General features: G+C 41.3%; 1 protein-coding gene and 1 long non-coding RNA gene across 6 annotated transcripts in view; one reads left to right on the top strand and one right to left on the bottom strand.

Moving 5' to 3' along the window:
* Positions 1–264: 264 nt before the first annotated feature.
* LOC307213784 lies at positions 265–20,694 on the top strand. 2 transcript variants are annotated; one of them, XR_013837679.1, is made up of 4 exons: positions 265–553; positions 16,985–17,066; positions 19,013–19,166; positions 20,110–20,694. It is a non-coding gene; the product is annotated as an uncharacterized lncRNA (long non-coding RNA). The 2 variants fall into 2 exon arrangements; XR_013837680.1 differs by lacking the exon at positions 20,110–20,694 and adding an exon at positions 19,483–20,098.
* The window catches only part of RPS6KA2 (ribosomal protein S6 kinase A2), a 185,492-nt gene continuing 168,239 nt past the window's right edge, over positions 4,035–21,287 (bottom strand). For all 4 annotated transcript variants that reach the window (XM_079971864.1, XM_079971866.1, XM_079971867.1 and 1 more), the window contains 9 exons: positions 19,025–19,155; positions 17,013–17,138; positions 14,023–14,112; positions 12,367–12,525; positions 11,570–11,731; positions 8,812–8,888; positions 7,587–7,704; positions 6,039–6,176; positions 4,035–5,317 (listed from right to left, as the gene is read on the bottom strand). In XM_079971864.1, coding sequence (XP_079827990.1) covers positions 5,192–5,317; positions 6,039–6,176; positions 7,587–7,704; positions 8,812–8,888; positions 11,570–11,731; positions 12,367–12,525; positions 14,023–14,112; positions 17,013–17,138; positions 19,025–19,155 — 1,127 coding nt within the window. In that variant the 3' untranslated portion in view covers positions 4,035–5,191. The remainder of the gene's footprint in view (positions 5,318–6,038; positions 6,177–7,586; positions 7,705–8,811; positions 8,889–11,569; positions 11,732–12,366; positions 12,526–14,022; positions 14,113–17,012; positions 17,139–19,024; positions 19,156–21,287) is intronic.

Genomic DNA, 21,287 nt, shown 5'->3' with positions numbered 1-21,287 from the left:
TTGCCCTCCTCTGGACACGTTCCAGTTTGTCAGTGTCCTTCTTGAACTGTGGTGCCCAGAACTGGACACAGTACTCCAGGTGAGGTCTGACCAGAGCAGAATACAGTGGCACTATTACTTCCCTTGATCTAGATGCTATACCCCTATTGATGCAGCCCAGAATTGCAAGACTGAAGTCTTGAAGGACAGGACTTCAGTACAAATCACTAAACATGACCAGTGCTTACATTTTAACAAAGAGTCAGATCAACAACTAAGGTACAATAGGTTTTATTTTTATTTCATTATAAATAGAGTTGTACAGATGAAGGCCAATACTGAGGTTCCTTCCCAGGAGCCTGTCACAGTAAACTCTTGCCTGTTTGAACCCACAGTTAACTTTTTCTGCCAGCATCCTTCAACATAGACATGTGGACTTCTGAAGACCAATTCAGACAACTTCACACCATTCACCCAGCAGCTGAAGCCAGCAGCTGTAGAAGCAGCAACAGTAGACACAGCACACAGAAAACAGGATTAAGAAGCGTCCCTAAATGCAATTGTGTCTAACAAGGTACAAAGTCCCAAATGATCATTGTGCTATAAAAAATATTACACTTCATAAAACCAAGTTTGTTTTTTAAAAAAGTTACTCTGGTACATATAATAAATGTCTGTACACTGCAGTCCCTTTCAAACATGAAACGTTGAAGCATGGACATTTCAAACCAAACAGTTCACAAACATGGAGGTGGAGTTGGTAAATAAAATACTGCACCGCTATCTAGAAAAATTATTCCATAACCACAAAACACAAAATGAACCATTTACAGCTCCATAACTTCATGTGTGGGGCAAGGAGGAAGAAAATGGAAAAGGTGGCGACAAAGATAGAAATGGGATGCCCTGCTCACTTTTGGTTCTGCCCCTTCCCACCCCTGGCACATTGTCTCCAACAGATTTCCCCTGAGGAAATGTGGCCTCTGAGAAAAAAAGTTCCTCACTTGGGTTCCTTAGACTCATAAAGTGTCCAGTCGTTTCCTGCAGATCAGGTTTTGCACCTGTTTGATGGGTTCAATCTTTAAGGCATTGCACAAGTCTATTTCACAGGAGAGTGCAAAGGTAATGTGCCTAACATGCAGAACCTCTGGATCACCTGCTACAACTATAGTGGCTTTAGTGATTTCAGCTTTTTAGTCTTCCTGGATAAAGTATTTCTCTGAATCATGACACACCCTTTCATCCCTGACCAGCTCTTCAAAACCTGAAAAATGTTCTGAAAGATGTTCTGAAAAACTGGATCTATGTTCCCACTGGTTTGTTTTCATGATTTCATGAACAGCATTAGAGAGCACGGGAGCAAACCAAACATTTGGCGTCAAACAGCCTTTTAGAGTGGGAACCAAAAAGGCAGCCTTCCTGATATGACAGTTCTTCTGTGTAGGGTTTTGTCAAAACAAGCCTCAACCATTCCTCTTAGTCTTACTTTCTTTGACACTGATCCCAGAGTGGTGTGTATGTTTGACCTCTCATGAGGTGCAGGCTGCGGATTCTGTGGTTATTTCAGTTGCACTATACAAGCAACTAGAAGGTGAATTAAACCAGGTGAATCATGGTCTTGGAAACCCTGTGGCACTAGGAGTACTGCTGAGAATTAATACACTGATGGTGTCTCTGCACAGGTTCCAGATGACTAGTACACCACTGTCTCTGGGTGTTTTGGACTGCATTAGCCCCAACCAGTGATCTTTTCAAAGCCAAGCAATTATTTGCACCTGAACAGCACATAGGCAAGACAAGTGAAAGCCACTGGTTGTTTCATTCTCATTAGGAAAAGGTCTGAATTTGCAGTGTGTCCATATTCTGAGGAAGAAGCAAACTGTATTAATCAAAGACAAAACCCACAGCTCCATATCTGTGCTTGAAACAATTGTAATGCTAGGAGATGTTTTAGTGTGTTTGAGCACCTGAGAACAGAGGGATTCAGTCACCCCAAATAGCAAGTGGCCTCATGGTGTTACGCAATGACGCAAGCAGTTCTATGCAACTCTCACTTCATACACACACACATGGGTTTACAAGGGCATTTTCCAAGGTGAAACATAGAATTGTATAGTTGGAAGAGACCATGAGGGCCATCTAGTCCAACCTCCTGAAATGCAGGAATCTTTTGCCCAACGTGGGGCTTAAACCCACAACCCTGAGATTAAGAATCTTATGCTTTACTGGCTGAGCTATCCTGCATGAGAAACTTAATTCAGATATATGGTAGCAATGGCAGTTGGAAAATAGGAAGCTGCCTTATACTGGATCAGCTCACTAACTGGGTCCATCTAAGTCAATATTGACTGGCAGTGGCTCTCCAGGGTTAAAGACAGGGGCCCTTTCCAGACCTACCTGGAAATGACAGGGAAGGAACCCGGCATCTTTTTGCATGCAAAGCATGTGCTCTTCCATTAAGCTATTGTCTTTTTCTGGCGACTGCAGTACCAGTGAAGTCCATTAGATGAAACACAGATTTGGAAATGACTGAAAAAGCACATCAGATGCAATGCTTCTCTAAATCCAGTGGGACGAGAGAGTACAAGGTATTACAAAATTAATCTGTGGCACATAATATATTCCACTGGGGAAAAGCACCCAAGCACCATGATTCTGTGAAGGAGCAACATGCAATTTCAGTTATTTCTAAATGTGTGCATTGCATATAATGCACATTACAGTTGTACCTTGGATCCCAAGGTACAATCAGAAGCTGTGCCTTGGTTTCCGAATGTTTTGGAAGTCGAATGGACTTCCGGAATGGATTCCATTCGACTTCCGAGGTATGACTGTACAGTACTTATACTCCTACTGCCATTATCACCATAGATGTGAATCATTACCATGCAGACTCTACAAGTGGGATGCAACATCTCCTGTGGTATCTATGGGTAGAAAGAGCAATATTTACACACAGTCAGCAGTCACTTATGGGCTGGACTAATATACCCTTGGTTGAGTAGGGTTATGATATCAGTAAGTCCAATAAGTAGTGGAATTGCACTCTGATTGTTAGGAAATAGCCAGGGCTCTTGTTGATTTTGGGTGCACTGGGCTCTTCTATTTAAAGGAGCAAGCAAGGGCAAAAGTGAACACAACAGAAAAACAGGTCCACATGTTCAAGATTTCAAAAATATATAATACACCTATCGCCTGTCAAGCCTGAGCCAAAACCTTCATTTTATGGAGTTTCACAGCATTGTTTTATTCTAAAAGTCACACTTCAAGAACAGCTTCTCTGCTGCCGTCCTGTGTGCGCAGCACATAGAAATGAAACATTAAATATAATTTAAAAATTAAGGACAAAATAGAATAAAATAAATTACATGACGTTTTGTCACACAGAAACAGACCCCAAGGAGCACATTACAGTAGCTAATGCAACAAATCTGTTCTCTTGCATCTGCAGGCACAATTGACACCAATCTCCCAAGCTGTGTTTAGTATTGGTATGGCTTCACCACTCAGCAAAATAAATGTAATCTATAGGACGGCGTTTCCGTGTGCTGCTCTGGTTCACCGGAAGCGGCTTAGTCATGCTGGCCACATGACCTGGAAGCTGTCTGCAGACAAACGGCAGCTCCCTCGGCCTATAGAGCAAGATGAGCACGCAACCCCAGAGTTGTCCACGACTGGACCTAACGGTCAGGGGTACCTTTACCTTTATAGGATACAATATTCTGTCTTCCCGTTCCTCCCCCCACCCCCAATAAGAGGAAACGAGAGACAATGTAGCATGCTGGCTTTTCCTGCAGAGTTTTGAAAGGTGGCGAAATCCATTATAAAAATGCAAGTCAAGTAAAGTGCTTAAAATAATGGCCGCAATACAACTCAGAATCATAAAGCTGCTAAACCCAATATTTCAAAGGGCTTAAACATGCTTAAGTCTGTTTTGGGTTGTGGCCAATGAGTGCAATCCAGAGTAATTGACCAACATAGCACTTGCCACTGATGTCAGTGGGAGGTGGAACGTGTCCATTCTTGTCAATCACTTTATGCACAACACAATCACAGTTACGCCTGTTTCCACTGATGTTAGAAAAATACTGTAGATTTTTTCTCACTGAAATTTCTCCACTGACAGTTTCTTTCGCTTCTGCTTGTAAGAGAGTAGGTTATTTTGTCATGTAGCTAATGTGGCATTATGAGCCATTATTTTAAATGGAACAGGCAAGCAAAAGATCACCATCTCCATAATAAAAGTAGGAGAGTTTGTAACACAGCATAGCATACTTAGAAAGCACTATTATTGCATTCATTCATCCATACAGAGGGAGACTAGGTCTTGCCTACTTCCCCACCAAAACCTCCACACACTCAAAGTTCTATTTGCACAGAGCCTCCACATATGGGCCTATGATGCCATAAGGTCCTGTATCCATGATCCATACCCTCAATTTATCCAAGCATAGATAGTTGATTAATTAATTAATATAAGAATGGATGTCCAGAGCAAATGAGGCCCTTGAATGTGTGGCTATCAGCATCAGTGGGTGCAACCACAATCTCTCCCCCCCCCCATGCATTATTTGCTGTACAGACCAAACACATGAAGGGTGCTTTTTGAAAAGTACAGCAAGCTCTACTCAGCCAGCTCTTCTTTCTTCATGTTAAATACTGTTCTTAGTAGGCCGTTGATTTCACAGCATCACATGCCTCTTCCTTTCACATTCAGCTCTTTGGAGATGAACTCTGATGCAGCTGATAATGGGTAGCAGTATCAATTGCTAGCTGCGACAATTCACCATGACACAAATGCTGGTAGAATTGACCCCTAAAACCAAAGCGACTTGTTTCTCTACTGAAAATTGCTTACAAAAAGTGGTCTTACATAGAATCTAAAAGATACCAAAAATAACATTTGGAGAAAATGAGAATAGGATCTTAGCAGTATACACTTAAATAAGAAGCAGTACAGCAGTTGAAAAATTGGCACATGACATCTTTGAGTACCTGCTAACTCAGGATCTTGGCATTAACTTAAAAAACAAAAGCAACAAAAGGAATCGGAAAGCAAAGGATATCTTTGCCTTATGCTGGAGTTCTGCTAATTTTAGCAATTTATGTGCCAATAGTCCAAAGTCCTGCAAAATTAGCAATACAGATCAGCCTCTCCGAGCAACATGTGACGCATGTTTTCCCTTTTTAAACCAGGCATTCTTTGGGACCACTACAACCTCGTTGAGGTCAGTCTTTTCATCCCCCTCCGCTGGGCCAGGTTGGAGGACAATACAGGTTCCAGCTTTGGTGCCTGAGGTGTTCGGTTTAAAGCAAAGTAGGTGGCTGCCATTGCTCCCTGCAAAATAAAAATTGAGACCACGCGGATTTAAGAACAATGCCTGCTTTCACTCTTCTGTCCCACTCCCCACCCCCAATTTAAAGAATATGGGGTATCTGCATCAAGACATTATAGCAAAGGGAGCTTCTCCCAATTACTACTTCCTTACTTTCTGAAGCAGGAGCCTATATTCTTCAACCACTAAGGCTAGTTTTGACTGTGGGACTCAGCTGAGTCATTAGTTATATATCACACTGTGGATTATCATGCACATGGTTGCTTATGTTCATGTGCAGCAAAAGTGCATATTGGAGAAGGAGTACATGTTTGTTGGTTCATGTGTGCGTGCCTACACATAGGTGAAGAATGAGGATTTCAAAAGGTTTCTCTTTCCACCAGATCTTTCCGATCCCCCCCCCCCAAAAAAAATGTAGCTATACATGTGTATGTACAACTCCTCTTCTACCAGTCCTTTATACTAATTGAAAGATGGGGACTAGGATTTGGGAAGGAGGCAGGAGGAATCTAGGGCCCTGTCAGAGCCTCATGCCTCCTTCCCAAAGCATAGTTCCTCGCTTACCCAGTTTTGGGAAGGCAGCCTAAAGGCTGGGAGGCGTCAAATGTTGCCAAGGGCCACCCCAAAAAAGTGTTGAGGGCCACATGTTGGACCACACTGCTCTAGGGCCATCAGTCTCCTTTTCTGTATGCAAGAATACAAAGCAGCTTCATTTGGACTTACCTTTACCAGGTGAACATCCTGTCGGCTGAGCTGATTCTGGGATAGATATTCCCCATTTACTATCCACGGGTGCCTTAGAACCAGGGCTGCTGTCAAGCGTTGATGGGGGTCCACGTGAAGCATCTTTGACACAATATCCTGTTAAAAAGAAATTAGAGAAGAAAACTTGTGATTTTGTTTTCTTTTCCCCATGAGGATTTCCATTTTAAAGCCTGGGTAATGGTGGTAGTTTCAAAATATGGAATACTGGAATGGAATATGCCACTAGGAACTCATCATCTGAGAACTGGTCCTGCGCCCCTTGAATGTAGCCACTGCAAATAAAATTCCATGGTAGGTTGCTGGAGTGGGGTACGAGGTGGGGCAGGGAAAGACATACTGCCACAACCCCACACACCAAAACTCTCTAGGATCTTGTCTTTGAAATGTGTATGTGAAACAGCAATCTCAGTGTTGACTTTTAGGCAGGTAGAACAGAGGATTAGTGAGCTTACTTGGGTTGCAACACAGAATGCAACATGCACAGAAGTGCTCCTAGCCAGTTAGTGCACTCACTCCCTGCAACTAAGGGTGCTTCTAGATCAGCTTATTGGGGATTCATCCTGATTTGTTTGTGGAGAGGTTAGATGACATTGTGTCAAGCAACTGTTACTCCACACTTTCCATTGCTTCCCTTTTTGCAAATAGTCCAATCTTTTGGGGAAGCAGGTTTTCACCATAAGACTTCCCAACCTACTGTAATTAGGCAACCTGAATTTGCCAGTATGTGACTGAATCCCATAGAAAAACAGCAACTGTATTGAAATGCCCCAAAACTCCAAATCACCATTTTCACAATGGATAGGATACTGTGCAAAAGAGGCTTTTAGCAACAGCTTCCCTGTGTTCAAGCACAGTTTCGAACTTATCCTTAGAAGGTATGTGAAGGCGCTGCAATGAACTCACAGCCCAATTCTGCATATTAGGTGATGAACATAGGAGTCAACTCCTGGGGGCTGAGGTGCCTTTGCCCCCCCTTAAAATATTTGAGGGAGCCAGGCCTCCCCAAAGTTGATGGGCATTGCCACTCAAATGTTGTGCATGTGCTACATCATGTGATCAATGATGCAGGGTGCAGCTTACCTGCCCCCCCCAATATTTTACTCAAGGTGGCACCCCTTGTGATCAAGTACTAGTTTTAGTCATTAAGGACAATATGTCGATCACTTGTCAAGGGGTCCATGTAATGTGCTACTGTATTAAAACAGCTAAATGTATTAAGACAGTTGAAACAGTCTCCTTTTCTCATGTACTAAGGATTGGGATGGGTGAATAAGTCTACTTCTGGTCCATGCTACCTTCACATTCATTCACCCATAAGTCCATTCTATCTGTTTCTGTTTTAATCTATTGTTTTAAAAACAAATACAAAAAATTGTATTGAAGTAGACATTTCTAAATAACTTTTCTTTCAAAATATGTGTCTGAAAGCAATTTTGATACGTTTTTGAGCCACAAACAGCCTTGGAGGTTCCGAAAGGCCAACCTAAAAATATGATATCTGCTTACCTTAGCAGCATCAGATATTGAATCCCAGTTTCCTCCTGTAAGTGCATACTTTCCACTGCCAATTCTGGCCAGAATCTCCTCGGGGGTATCATCTGGCCCATTTGCAAAAGGAGTGAATCTGTTGAGCCACAAGTGGGTATTTTAAAGAGGTGTTTGCATAATGGAGAGTTACCAGAGCATAATAATAGGTTCGGCTTGTATAAAACTTTTAATCAGGCCTCACCCACTGAAGAAATAACAGCATTACTGATGAAAATGATTAACATAATTAACTAAAGTAACAACACAAATTGTGAGATGAGGCCCTTCATTTTCATGGACACAACTGTACGATACCTCTTTTGAACTGTGTCAGTCATAACAAAACATCATCGGGGGGGGAGGGGAAGGGTGTTCCTCCCTCCAAAATGTCCCCCTTTATTTATCTTCCTTGCAAATAGAGAATGTTTTGGTTAATTTTTTATTGTATTTTTTTAAAAAAACTTAAGTAGTAAGGAGCTAACCCCTTAGCAGGACAAATAATTGAGATCTAGCACAATGGGGTGGGGTGGGGGTGAATCTGCATACACACTATACCTTAAAAGCATATTCAAAGCATATCCCCCCCACCTCAATAATGCTGGGATTGGTATACTCCTAACAGAGCTACAGTTCCCAGCACCTTAATAAGCTACAGTTCCCAGGCTTCTTTGAGGGGGAAATGTACTTTGAATGAATAGTTTAGCATGTGGCCTGAGACTTAGGAAAGTGTCAACTCTTATTTTTAAAGCATAAAAGAAAGCAGAACAAGACCTCATTTTAGGAGCTGAAATAGATGTGATGCTAGTCATGCAATTAGCAATTGTGTAAACTGCTTTTTACAAGTAAATGGCAGTGTGGGATCTCTGTTTCAGCATGGGACCCTGCTATTGGGGACAAGGTGCTTTAACCCTGCTCTGGATTGAGCTCCCAATTTGGATCGGGTCACCGTTGCTTGCAATTTACTTTTTAAAAGTCATTCATACAACTGCTGTTTACAAGGAAGGCATCTCATTTGTTCAGCAGACTTTGTGTAAAATCCCAATTTTTATTGTTCTTTGCAATAAATAACAGCAAAAAGGAGCTCCTTGGGTGATGCTTGGCATTGGTTACCTCCAGGGGGGAAACTTGGCTGCCAATGGAGCCATGGAGCCCATGGAGAAGACTTCCAACTTGTGCAAAGATACTAGGAAGGCCTTGCACCTACCCTGCTAACATGGTGTACAACAGAATCCCTAAGCTCCAGATATCACAGGCTGCATCATAGCCTTGCCGTTTCAGGACCTGTGGAAAGGAGAACAGAAGTAAAAGAACGAGGTTATAAAACTCTTTTTGGAACTGCCAAGAAATTTATGATAGTGGCTTGGTTCACATTTGCTTGAACTTGTTGGAAAGAGTGATCACCCTGGACAGGGAAATAATTGTACAAGGAGACCTAACAATGCAAGTTGAGGAAATGAAATACAGTCGTACCTTGGATCCTGAACGCCTTGTGAGATGAACGTTTTGGTTCCTGAACGCCGCAAACCCGGAAGTGAGTGTTCCGGTTTGCAAACGTTCTTTGGAACCCGAACATCTGATGCGGCTTCTGCGGCTTCCAATTGGCTGCAGGAGCCTCCTGCAGTGAACCAGAAGCCGCACTTTGGTTTCCGAACATTTTGGAAGTCAAACGGACTTCCAGAACAGAAAGAGGTATGACTGTATTTCATTACACAGTCTGGTTTTGTCACTATGTATTCTTGATTCCTGCATCCTCAAAAGGCAGAAAATATACCAAAGGAGGGAGAAAACTGATGCCAGTGCTGGCCAACTCATAGCAGAGAACTAGGGTCTCCACCTGAAGAATGCAGCCCTGAAGACTGCAGCAGTATATTCAATGAATGGTTGCTTTTGCCCATAGGAATAAGAATTAGGTTTTCAAAAGTGATAGAGCAATTGCACAATTTAAGGCTACATGCTTCTTTTTATTTCATCACTTGGGCCTTAGTGTTTGATGGTGCCGTTGGGTGGTTGATTTGTGCAAAACAAACAAACAAAACCTGCCCCACTTCCAGACCACTATCCAGAGAATAGATTTGTCCCTTACAACACCAAATTTTGATCAGTTGATCATAAACAAAGGATCCATAGCATTTAGAGCATGGCATCTTCCCAGAAGCTTATTTAAATCTGTTTCACACATGGCTTTATTCTTACAGAACTGTTATCGCTACCATACAAAATAAGCATATATGTTATGTATGTGTGCACTTGTCATGAGGCTTCATTGAGAAATTCAATTCAGTTCACATTTAAAGCTGAATTTATTAAATTCACACTTTCCAAAGCAACATGAGAACTGAAATACAGTCATCCTTCCAAATTCACACTTATTTGAATTTTGTGATGCAGTGATCCAACTGAGCGTTTACAAAATGCATATGTTAGGGAGAAGTGAGAATAAAAATGGATATACTAGGAAAAAATAGCATTCAAATAACATTAAAAATGCATTCTATTAGGAGAAATTGTTTGCAAAAATGTGTACATTAGTCAAAACTGCAAACAAGCATGGATTTATTAAGAGAAATTTGCTGAATAATTTTCATGAGGTTTGTTTTTAAAAGAATAAAAATAAATTGTAAGTTGCTGAAGTAATGTGGAAAATTGAATTTATTATTGGAAAAATGAGAAACTGAGAGAACGAAAACTGACAGCTCCTTCCATCCCTAACTGTTACATATAATGAATGTGTGTGTCTTGTTGTGCCACAGACGCAGTTGTTCATTCCCATATTTGTTCCAAACAAATCAAGTTTTCAACATGTAACCAACTATAACATTATGCGGACAATTATAATTGTTGATGATGAAATACTGTTTTTCAAGAATTAGTTTCATTGATCAGAAATGCGTTTAATGTTTCAGAAATAAACTGCTATGACTACATGTAAAGTCACTATGGATTTTGAAACAAAGCAATAGTATGGTTTTGGCTTTTATTATATACTGATAGCATGAAACTGCCTGTGGGAGTCTTAATCGTGTAAGCTAGAATGGTTATTATCAAATGAGACTTTGAGACTGGAAATACAGCACAGCATGTAGCTGCATGTTTGATGATTATACATAAAATTCTCCCTATGCTGGGCCAAAACCTAGAAAGTATGGTGAATGCTACCTGGCACTAGATCTGTAATGTCTTCCCCAGCAGTCTATAAGACCACAGATAAAGCCCACCTAGGCTTGGATGAAAATTGGAGAATAAAATAATTTACACACTGACATGAGATTAACAACCTTTGTGATTCATGGTTTGTTTTTCTGCATTTGTTCCCACTAGATGGCAGGCCAATTCCTCCTCTCAGACATCCTTAACAATCCACGATAGTTCATGTTGTAATTATTACATTGCCGTCTACTAAAAGAAAATCAATGGGTTCCAAGTAAAACAGAGAAGACTAATGTAAGCAGACATGTTATTTCGCCTTTGCCATTCCCTCTGGCTGCTTTCCTAACATTCAATTTAATTGGACAAATGTTTCAGTGGCAAGGGAGTCTGGGAACAGAGCGAAGTTGGAGGTGAACTTCAGGATATTAGAGAAGAAAATGTTTCAAAAGCTGCTTGCCAAAACTGCTGTGGCATTTCTTACAAAGAGCAAAAGGGGAAAAGAGGTCTAACTCTTCCTCTAACAGTTTTTTGCACCACTTCACACCACATCCTGGTTTGCATGTTTGAGTTCTGTGGAATGCCAAATGCAGATTCCCATGGGTTCGAGCTTGCCTTTTCACATGTCACCTTCTGAGACAAATCAGGCAAAAAGCAATAAAACCATCAGAAAATATGATGCTCAAGGAAAATGGCATGGACTATAGTATCAAAAGCAACTGAGAGGCCAATCTAAAGCTGTTTTGCCTCTCCAACCATGATGTAAATATGGGATATGATGTTACAGTTGCTGGAACAGGGATTGCTCTGCTATGTACCTCAGGTGCTACAAAATTGGCTGTATAACATGGTGTCATTAACAGGCCATTCTCAGCTCTCAGTTGTTTGGCAAATCCAAAATCACAGATCCTGATGGAGTCGGGGTTACCTGACTCATCCATGTAAAGAATATTACTAGGTTTCAGATCTCGGTGAACAACCTGCAAAGAAAGGAAAAACTTATATAAAGTGAAGTAGCTGTTGCAATGATAAATGTCAAATTTGGTTTGTGTTGGCAGCTGGAAATTCTCAAGATTTACTATTTGAAGTTTGTTTTGGCATTTGGTGTCATGCCTTGCTAATGCTGACATTTACCAAATGATAATGTACATAGAGTTGCATTTTAGTCGTAAACCAAAAAAAAATTTATAATTCTTTTCTATTTACCTTTGGTCTTCTGAAATGTTACAAATTTTCACTAAATAGTATTCACTAAATTAGTATTCACCCAGAACACGCACAGGGCCATTTGATTTCAGACTGGCTATGTTGTCTGCCTCCTCTTCCCATAGGGTTAAATATATGCCCCCCCCCCATATAAAATAGTGAGGCAAGCCCAGATATAAATGTTTATGATAAAGTCTATTATACCCTTTGGGTTTAAGGAAAGTAATAGCTCTTTGGTATGGAAGGTACTATCCAAGTGTGATATCTTTGATATGGCATTCCTTATTCTACAGGCGTGTTCTTCAATAGTAAATTAGTAACTTACAAGTTTATGCACATTTTGGGTAATGCCCAAATAAGAAATAAAATAAAGATAACATTTTTAGAAAGCAGAAGAAATTGTACTTACTCCCTGGGAATGCAAATAGTTGACTGTCTTGGTAATGGTACAAAGGACAGCACTGGCCTCTCGTTCTGAGAAGCACTTCTGCCGAAGTATTCGATCTAAGAGTTCCCCTCCTCGCATCAGCTCCATCACAAGGTATACATATTTCCCATCATCATAAACCTATACGTGCAGAGAAGCAATCAGGTGTGTGATTCAAAATTCTCCATCCATTTCTTTATTTCATTTATTGCCCTTCCTCCCTAAGGATGTAAATGTCATGTGGGCACTGTTCCAGCACAAGGTTTTACCAGAAGACAATGGAAGCTAAAGTAGCTGAATAGGAAACAGTAGATGGAGGAGATTCCTCTTTCACTTGATGCTTGGCGGTGGTGTTTAGAGAGGGTCCTCCTAAAACCCAACCTCCCAATGGCAGCATTTTTAAAAAATAATCACCATAACATGCATGAATCCATAGTGAAAAAATAGAATTAAAGTGCTGATTGTAACAGGAGAAAACAGCAACACTATAAAGCACATTAAAGGTAAAGGTAAAGGGACCCCTGACTATAAGGTCCAGTCGTGGATGACTCTGGGATTGCGACGCACATCTCGCTTTACTGGCCGAGGGAGCTGGCGTACAGCTTCCGAGTCATGTGGCCAGCATGACTAAGCCGCTTCTGGCGAACCAGAGCAGCGCACGGAAACGTTTACTTTTCCGTCAGAGCGGTACCTATTTATGCACTTGCACTGCATGCTTTCGAACTGCTAGGTTGGCAGGAGCAGGGACCAAGCAACGGGAGCCCACCCCATTGAGGGGATTCGAACCGCCAACCTTCTGATTGGCAAGCCCTAGGCTCTGGTTTAACCCACCGAGCCACCCGTGTCCCTTAAAGCATATTAGCCTCTTGGGGGGGGGGGGGGAAAGATGGGGGGAAACCTTTTTTTTACGAAAGGGAGTACATAAGCCAATCCCATCTATAATAATCACAATACATACTCCCAATGGCAATATGTTGGGTGGATAATTTAAAGAGAGAACTAGTTCTAGGCTCTACCTGACTGATGGTTGTATACTCATATAGAATGGTTGACCTGCCCCTTCCTGCTTGCTGGAAAGATGCTGCATATCCCCTCCATCATTTGGTGATATAAATATACGTGAATAACTTGGTGGGAAACAGTAGCAGAAGTAGCCTCCAAAGCACATAGCCCATTCTGTTTCTGCCTATTGCACAATGGTAAAGAAGCCACTTGTTTCTTCTTTAGACTCCTCAGGAACCCACCGCGCTGATGTTTGCAAGATAGTAGTAACTAAGTGCAGTCAGAAGTCTCGACAACACATTGCTGATTGTCTAGTTTGACCGTTGTGGTTTTGCTTATTTCCAAACCACCTAGAAGCTCCATGTAAACATCAAAGTCCTTGCATCCCAGAGTTCCTAATTTTATTTATTTAAACCTTTACTTTATGGCCTCTCCCCTGGAATCTAGTGTAACTGAGTCACCAGTAAAAAAAAAAGTTATTTTCCTACAAGTAACATGAATACATTTAACCAAACTCAAATCTCCACTGAGTCATATATGCACAAAATGTAGCTGGAATTGGCTTCACACCACTGTCTACAACCAGCTGTTCATCTTTTTCTGTTGATGAGTTTGGTGACTTGAGAGACCACTTACATCTTTAAGAGTGATGATGTTTGGGTGCTGTCCGTATCTCAGAAGAATCTCAATTTCTTCAGAGGGGTCCCTTTTGCTTTTATCAATGATCTAGAAGAAAAGGATTCAATGGTAATTAGGTGTTGTATTCAAGTGAAGGTGTAGCCAACACTCATAAGACTCCTTTGTGTGTTTACTCAAAAGAGCTTCAAAGAAATGGAGACATACAGTGCATCAGCACACTAAAATTTCAATTAGCAGTAACTGAGCCTCAGATTAACCTCATTGGTTACAATGCTGCCACAGACTCATTGAGATGCATCAACTCATTGGTTAAGCGGGATAACTAAAAACAGCAAATCGTAAAGCGGGAGGAAATCTTCGTAGCTACTAACAACAAATAGATGTCAATTGTACAGGTGAAACATAGAAAAAGAGGTGGCGGGTTTCGTTGCTTAAACTTTTCTATTTGGTACAACATGTGTTAGGATACACTCCTGAAGCAAGATTTCCCCACTATATACCCCACCCTCCACCCAATTGGTGTGGGATAGGGTACTGGGGCTGCAAATGGAGGGGAGAAATTATGGTGGAGTCTGTTGTAGGAGTAGAAGTCCCTAGATTGTGACAAGGTCCTTTTGGATCCAGCCCTGTATTTGTAGGGCATATGTGTGGGATGCAAGATACTATCCACAGTGAAATGCATTTTTTTTGGGGGGGGGTAGTATAAAGAATTCATTTGTAAATTTTGTGCATCATTTCATATTCAGGTCACTCTGTAAGAAAGAGCAGATCCACTATGTGTCATATAAATATAAAGTCCAAGGGTGGGAAGAGCATTAACAGCCATACAATGCAGGAATTTTAAAATGGCAGTTTTGTCTAAAATTAATTAACCTGTAATATTAATACTGAGTAAAAATACTGGAGGTCTTTACTGCTATGAAATACATGGGGTTCAACTTACCGTATTTTTCTGACCATAACACTCACTTTTTTCCTCCTAGAAAGTAAGGGGAAATGTCTGTGCGTGTTATGGAGCGAATGCCTACGGATGGCGGGGGGATCTGCTGCAGTCGTGAGCAGAGGATCCATGGTTCCACTTCCTTCCCTCCTCCGTGGCTCGCTTTGAAACAGCAAAGCGGGAGAAGAGCCACTGAGTGGGGAAGAGAGAGGGACAGAGAGCCTGCTTGCTTTAAAGGAGCAAAGCGGGAGAGGAGAGGAGCCACTTACACGAGTCCAGAGCTGTTTTTTTCAGCGAGCCGGGGAGGAGGGAGAGAACAGCTCGCTAAATAGCAGCAAAGTTTTTCGCAGGCAGGCTCTCTGTCCCTTCTCCTCCCCATTCAGCTGGCTAAATAGTAGCAAAGTTTTTCAGTGACAGGGAGGAGGGAGAGAAGCAGAGCCTTTAAAGGAGCAAAGCGGGAGAGGAGAGGAGCCTTCTCCTCTTATACCCCTCTTCTGCATTATTAACAGCATCCTTCTCCACCCACCCCATGCGTGTTCCTTGTCCCTTGAGTGCTTTTCCTTCCCTCCCCACTTAAAACGTGGTTACAAAGCACGGATCCACATGGATCCTCAGGATTTTTGCATTGGGCTACCCCAAACTCACTGTCAGATCACGTGTCTGTGGCCACAGCATGAACCACAAAAATCCACTGTTTCGTTTAGAATATTTTTTTTCTTGTTTTCCTCCTCTAAAAACTATGTGCGTGTTATGGTCAGGTGCGTGTTATGGTGCGAAAAATACGGTAAATACCTCTCCTAAAAATAAGTCTTTGTGTGGTTTTTAATCTGTTTTTGTTGTTTTTTCTGATGCCAAATTACCACTGTTGTAAGAAAATTACTACGGTATTGCTAGCATTATTTTAAAAGAACATGGCCTAATTCTATTTTCCCCCTCAGATGAGAGGTATTATGATTTTAACTGTTTCTAGGGGATCTTTTCTTTTTTTGCACAGTTAAGCTTGATTAGCTTCAGCAATTCATTCGTGCTATGATTAACTTTTCCATAACATTGGAATAATCACTATTTTGGAAAGAGATAAAGGAGAAACACACACACACACACACTTTGAGCAGCATGACCATTAGTACAGAATGTGCCATAATATCTGCAGGCACTATTGGTTCAGTCACTTCCACTATTCATTGACTCAGCATTCATAACACAAGCCTTCAATTGTACTGCTATTAGCACTCTGGGCATTTGAACATTAAGCCCTTTAATTAAGCAATTCACAAAGCATCTATCCGTTGGGCTAAATTAACTCTTATGATAAACTTGGATCCCAAATAGTGCAATATATCATAATGCCATTATACAAATCTATGGTGATACCACTTTTGGAATACTGTGTGCAGTTCTGGTCACCTCACCTCAAAAAGGATATTATAGAGTTGGAAAAGGTTCAGAATAGGGGGACCAAAATGAAAGGGATAGAGAGCAATTCCACTGCGAGGAAAACCCTGATAAGCAGCATCTCTGTGCTTAAAGTTAAAGACCTTGGCAGGTTTATACCACGGCAGGTGGTCCATTAAATACTACTGAATAATACCAAATAAAATATGTAGGGAAAACAATATGCAAACAGCCGTAGATGCATGCAAATGCAAATTAGTTGTGGCTTTCCATGATATATTTCAACTGAGGCTTTCAGTGCTAAGCAAGTTTCCCACCTCTGAATCAACAAAATATAGCAGTGGTAGAAGGAGAAGACTCAGCTACAAGAAAAGGAAAAAAAGATACAAATTCACGAGCACAAGAAATACAAAGACATACAGGAACTGAAAACCCAGTATTTACATGTTTGAAGATGTAATATTATTTGCTGGTTGTTACATCACTGCAGCTTTGCAAATGATTCTGCTAACAGTGAATGGATAAAGTTTCCCTGAGAATGAGTGTGCAAGCTCCAAATGTGTATATGATCAATTGTTTATAATAAATTTCTTCTTCTTGCCTCAAATCATTAAAATTCTGCAGATGACAGCATGACAAGGTGATGTCTTACCTTCACGGCAAACTCTGCTTCTGTGGATTTGTGTACACACCTCTTGCATACTGAGTAAGAGCCAACACCAATGTCCTCCTTGATTTCATAACCATCTGTAAAGTGAATATTGTTCCCATGTAACTGCTATAGAGGAAAACAAAACGATAGCATAAGAAGGCAGGTCTTATGGCAGTATCCAAAAGAAGACCAAACAGAGCTGAAAACTAAAAGACAATTGTTCCTCACATAGCCTCAGCAGAACTCAGGTCTTAATTTATGCCAGTCCAGTTAAAACTATAACCCTTTGTACACTCACTTGAAATTAATCCCACTGAGCTGAATTCTCAGTGTGACTTTCTTCTTCAAGTTAGGGATGAGGAACTCTGGATCCTCCCAATGTTGGATTTCAACTTCCATCATCCTTGACCATTGACCATGTCGGGCTGATGAGAGTTGGAGACCAACATTGGGAGAGCAATGAGTTTCCCCTCTCTGTTCTAAGCAAACATAAATAGGCTGTAAATGATGCTATAACATAAAAAAAAAGAATATATCAGTGTCATTTTAAAAAAATAATACATTGCTCTCTGGGTGTTTTAATACAAGCATCTCATTACCAGAGTAAGGAATTAAAACACGTGCATATAATAATGCATGCCTGGAAGAGTTCTAGTTTCCTATATTAGCCACCTGGAACTATAGCAGCTACTATTACCTAGAGAAATTACCTCACTTTCAATTACAGTGGTACCTCGAGTTACAGACGCTTCAGGTTACAGACACTTTGGGTTACAAACTCCACTAACCAGGAAGTGGTTGCTCCAGGTTAAGAACTTTGCCCCAGGATAAGAACGGAAATCGCGCGCCAGCAGGAGGCCCCATTAGCGAAAGCACGCCTCAGGTTAAGAACCATTTCAGGTTAAGAACGGACCTCTGGAACGAATTAAGTTCTTAACCCGAGGTACCACTGTACATCTAAGAAACAGAACCCAGGGCAGGGCTCTGAAGACATTCCTGCATGAATCTAACCATCAGCTGCAAACATTGTTGGTGGCTCTGCACTGTGATCCTCTCCCAAAGCAGGTGCAATTGGTTGGGACTTTTTGGTGGTAGTGCCTTAATTGTGGAACTCCCTCACAAGAGAGATTAGACTAGCCCCTTCCCTCTTGTCCTTTAGGGAAGCAATGAAGACATTTTTGTTCTGCCAGGTTTTCAATGCTTTTAAACTTTTTTCTAGTTATGGGTTTATCTGTTTATTGTGGTTTGAAGTATAATAGGGGGCTTTTTGAGAGCTGTATATAGTAGCATATAGGAGTGGGCTTAATTTTTAATGGCTGGAGGAAACCAGTTTGTTCTTTCCCCAAAGCACCCTTGAAATCTCTTTCTTTCTTTCTCTCATATAAGTGAATTGCTGCCCTTTAATCCTATGGCACAAAACATTTGAAGACACTGCTGCTCTGCCTACTTGTCATTCTTGATGCTGAGAGGCTTGCCTGCAGGGGCATCCAATAGGTCTCTGTGCAGAACATGAAAGAGAAGCACTGAGCTTCTCGGGGGTTCTTGCAATATACAAGTTCTCCTTCCATATAAACATTGCCTGCCGTTTTCCTGGTGTTTAATAATTCTACCAAATTTGGCTAATGAAAGTGGCATTATATATTGCATACATGCAAAAACATCACACTGAAGGCAGGCAAGCACCACAGCATTTCAGGTAGAAGTCTGGGTCCCAGTGACTAAAAAGAAAACCTAACAGAGTACTGCAAGCTTCTTGAGATTGCATTTAAGTGTCATGTTATGATTTCATCTTGCATCATGATTTCTGTCAATAGGACTATCACAATCAGGAAAATGTATACAATACTAAGGAATAGGCCTAACACTAATGTCCAGCCTGTGCAAAATATTGTGCTTTGGGCTTGTGTATAACATTTGTAAGGGGCAACTGTGTTCACCCTGGATATTTGCAAATATGGCAGATGCCATCAGCCTCCAGTGATCATACACACTTTCACCAGATGCATCCTTACCTGGACAATGGGGTGAACTGTGATTTTGTGGACTTCTTGCTGTGGAGGCTCCTGCACCAAGTTGGATGCAACGAAGCTGAATCCCCTGAAGAGATTATGAGCGTTGGCACTTGGAGGGACGCCTGGGGAATCTGCAGAGGAGGTGAGATATGATTCAAGGGACGACTGGGGATTCCAAAGCCAATACAAAGAGAGTACAATATCTCCTTTGGGAAATTAGAGTGCTACAATGCAGGTCCTACCAATGCTGTAAAGAAACAACTCCAGATTAAAAAGTTGACCCAGCTGACAGCAGGCTACCTTAGTGGGTGCAGGACTGAATGTGTGGCACACACAGCTCTGTCTGCTCCTCACTTGTGAGCATCTCCTACCTGGGGCAGCTGCCTCACTCTGCCTGTGCATGCAAACTCTTCCCAGTCCACCTTTACTTAAACATAAAGCTGTCTCTGTACTTTCAGGAGTGGCAGTGTGAACATAGTGGATGGTGGAACGAGGAGCTGAGGTACAAAATTACTTTTAGAATTGGGAGCAGCATATTGCAAGATGAGCCCATGCCAGTAACTCTCCTTTAAGCTTTAGATGCTAGAACATTGGTTATTGAACAATTTTCTTTGTTCTTCTTTCTGCTGTGCAGATTACAGAACTGGTTTGCACCACAACAGTACACAATTGATATCCAGCTAATCCAGGCTTCCTCAAACTTGGCCCTCCAGATGTTTTTGGCCTACAACTCCCATGATCACTAGCTAGCAGGACCAGTGGTCAGGGGTGATGGGAATTATAGTCTCAAAACATCTGGAGGACCGAGTTTGAGGAAGCCTGAGCTAATCTGTTGATTTGCACCAGTGTGGAAACAAACTAAAGGTGAAAAATTATGACCAAGCAGCCAGTTATTTAGGCAGTCAGTTAGCCGGGCTGGGAGATGGCAGTTTGTGGCTGTGTGTACACTCTTGTTTACTCTTCATCATGTGAGCTCCCACTGCTGGTTTGGGAAGCAGTGTACACATGGTGTTAACCAAAAGCTACACCTTTCTTGTCATTTTTAAATGAAATAGTACATTCTGATGTGTTTCTCTCTAAATCAGCTTCCGACTGAATTGGGGGGAAAAGAATGGAGCTGCATTTTAATCCGGTATGTGAACCTAGCCTATGTCATCCAATCACCTGAAGAATTTACCACTCTCCTGTTTCCCTGGATTTCTGAATAGATGAAGATGTGTTGGAAATTCTTGTCCACACTACAGTTTCTGTCCATGCTAGTATTACTCCAGATTTTATAGAGCCAAACTGGTGTGGGAAAATCTCACAGTATGGACTCCTTCCATGTAATCTGGTCATTTCACAAAATGCTGGGGGCATAGAAAGAAACATTGCTGCAGCAGCAACCACACTGCCAGAGAAATGCAAAAGCTCACACTAACTTGATCTCTGTAACTGAGAAATTGCCTCAGGTTATAAGAGCGATGACTGACTACAGCAATTTGAGAACTCTGCAGTGAATGAGCTAATTTGGTTTTAGCTTGGGACAGAAAGGAGCAATTTCTGAGGTGCTATTACTGTATGTCAGAATCTTATGCAGGGAGGAAACAGAAGATATGAATAGGGTGGGTCAAAGCATAACACTCTCTCACTCATCTGCACCCCTTGCTTTGCTGCAAATCTGGAAGAGGGGGGAAAGGCTGGTATTTTATTAGTTTTTGCTTAGAGCTCTAATATTTCCAGCGATGTGTAGTCTAGTTGCTATAGGAAGTTGTGTGTTATAGTACAGTATATATAATGTGGGAGACACCTGTGGAAGAACAATGTACCTGTATAACTGATTCTTGGGCTCTTGGAAAAGCCAGAAAATTTAAGTTACAGAGAACTAAGTAAAAACTGTATGAAAAACTATCTGGATTGGCATCCTTTCCCCCCAGGATCACCTGGTCATAATGTTCATAGAAAGTTATTTTTATTGTTTCAAAAGAGGGGTATCTAGCTGTGGATTAAGAAGGGGGAGGAAGGCTACTTTTAAAATATAGCTAGACATTCTGTGTCAGCATTAAATTTCATGGTTTGCATTAAGATCCTACAAGACTACTGGCCCTATCCCATGTTGTATATGTACTGGATTCGAAATTGATTTTTGCATATGAACTTGTTTTAAATTGTTTGTATATGGGATTCTTTTTACATTTGGAATTGTTTTTGTTTCGACATATGGAATAAAAAAATCCCTTTATTGCTGTTGTTTTTAATGTGACATCGCTTCAAGATACTTTAC

This window comes from Podarcis cretensis (assembly GCF_951804945.1).
Source record: "Podarcis cretensis genome assembly, chromosome: 3".
NCBI classification, from domain to species: domain Eukaryota; kingdom Metazoa; phylum Chordata; class Lepidosauria; order Squamata; family Lacertidae; genus Podarcis; species Podarcis cretensis.
Note: the sequence above shows the minus strand (reverse complement) of the source record. Positions and strands in the feature narration are given on the sequence as shown.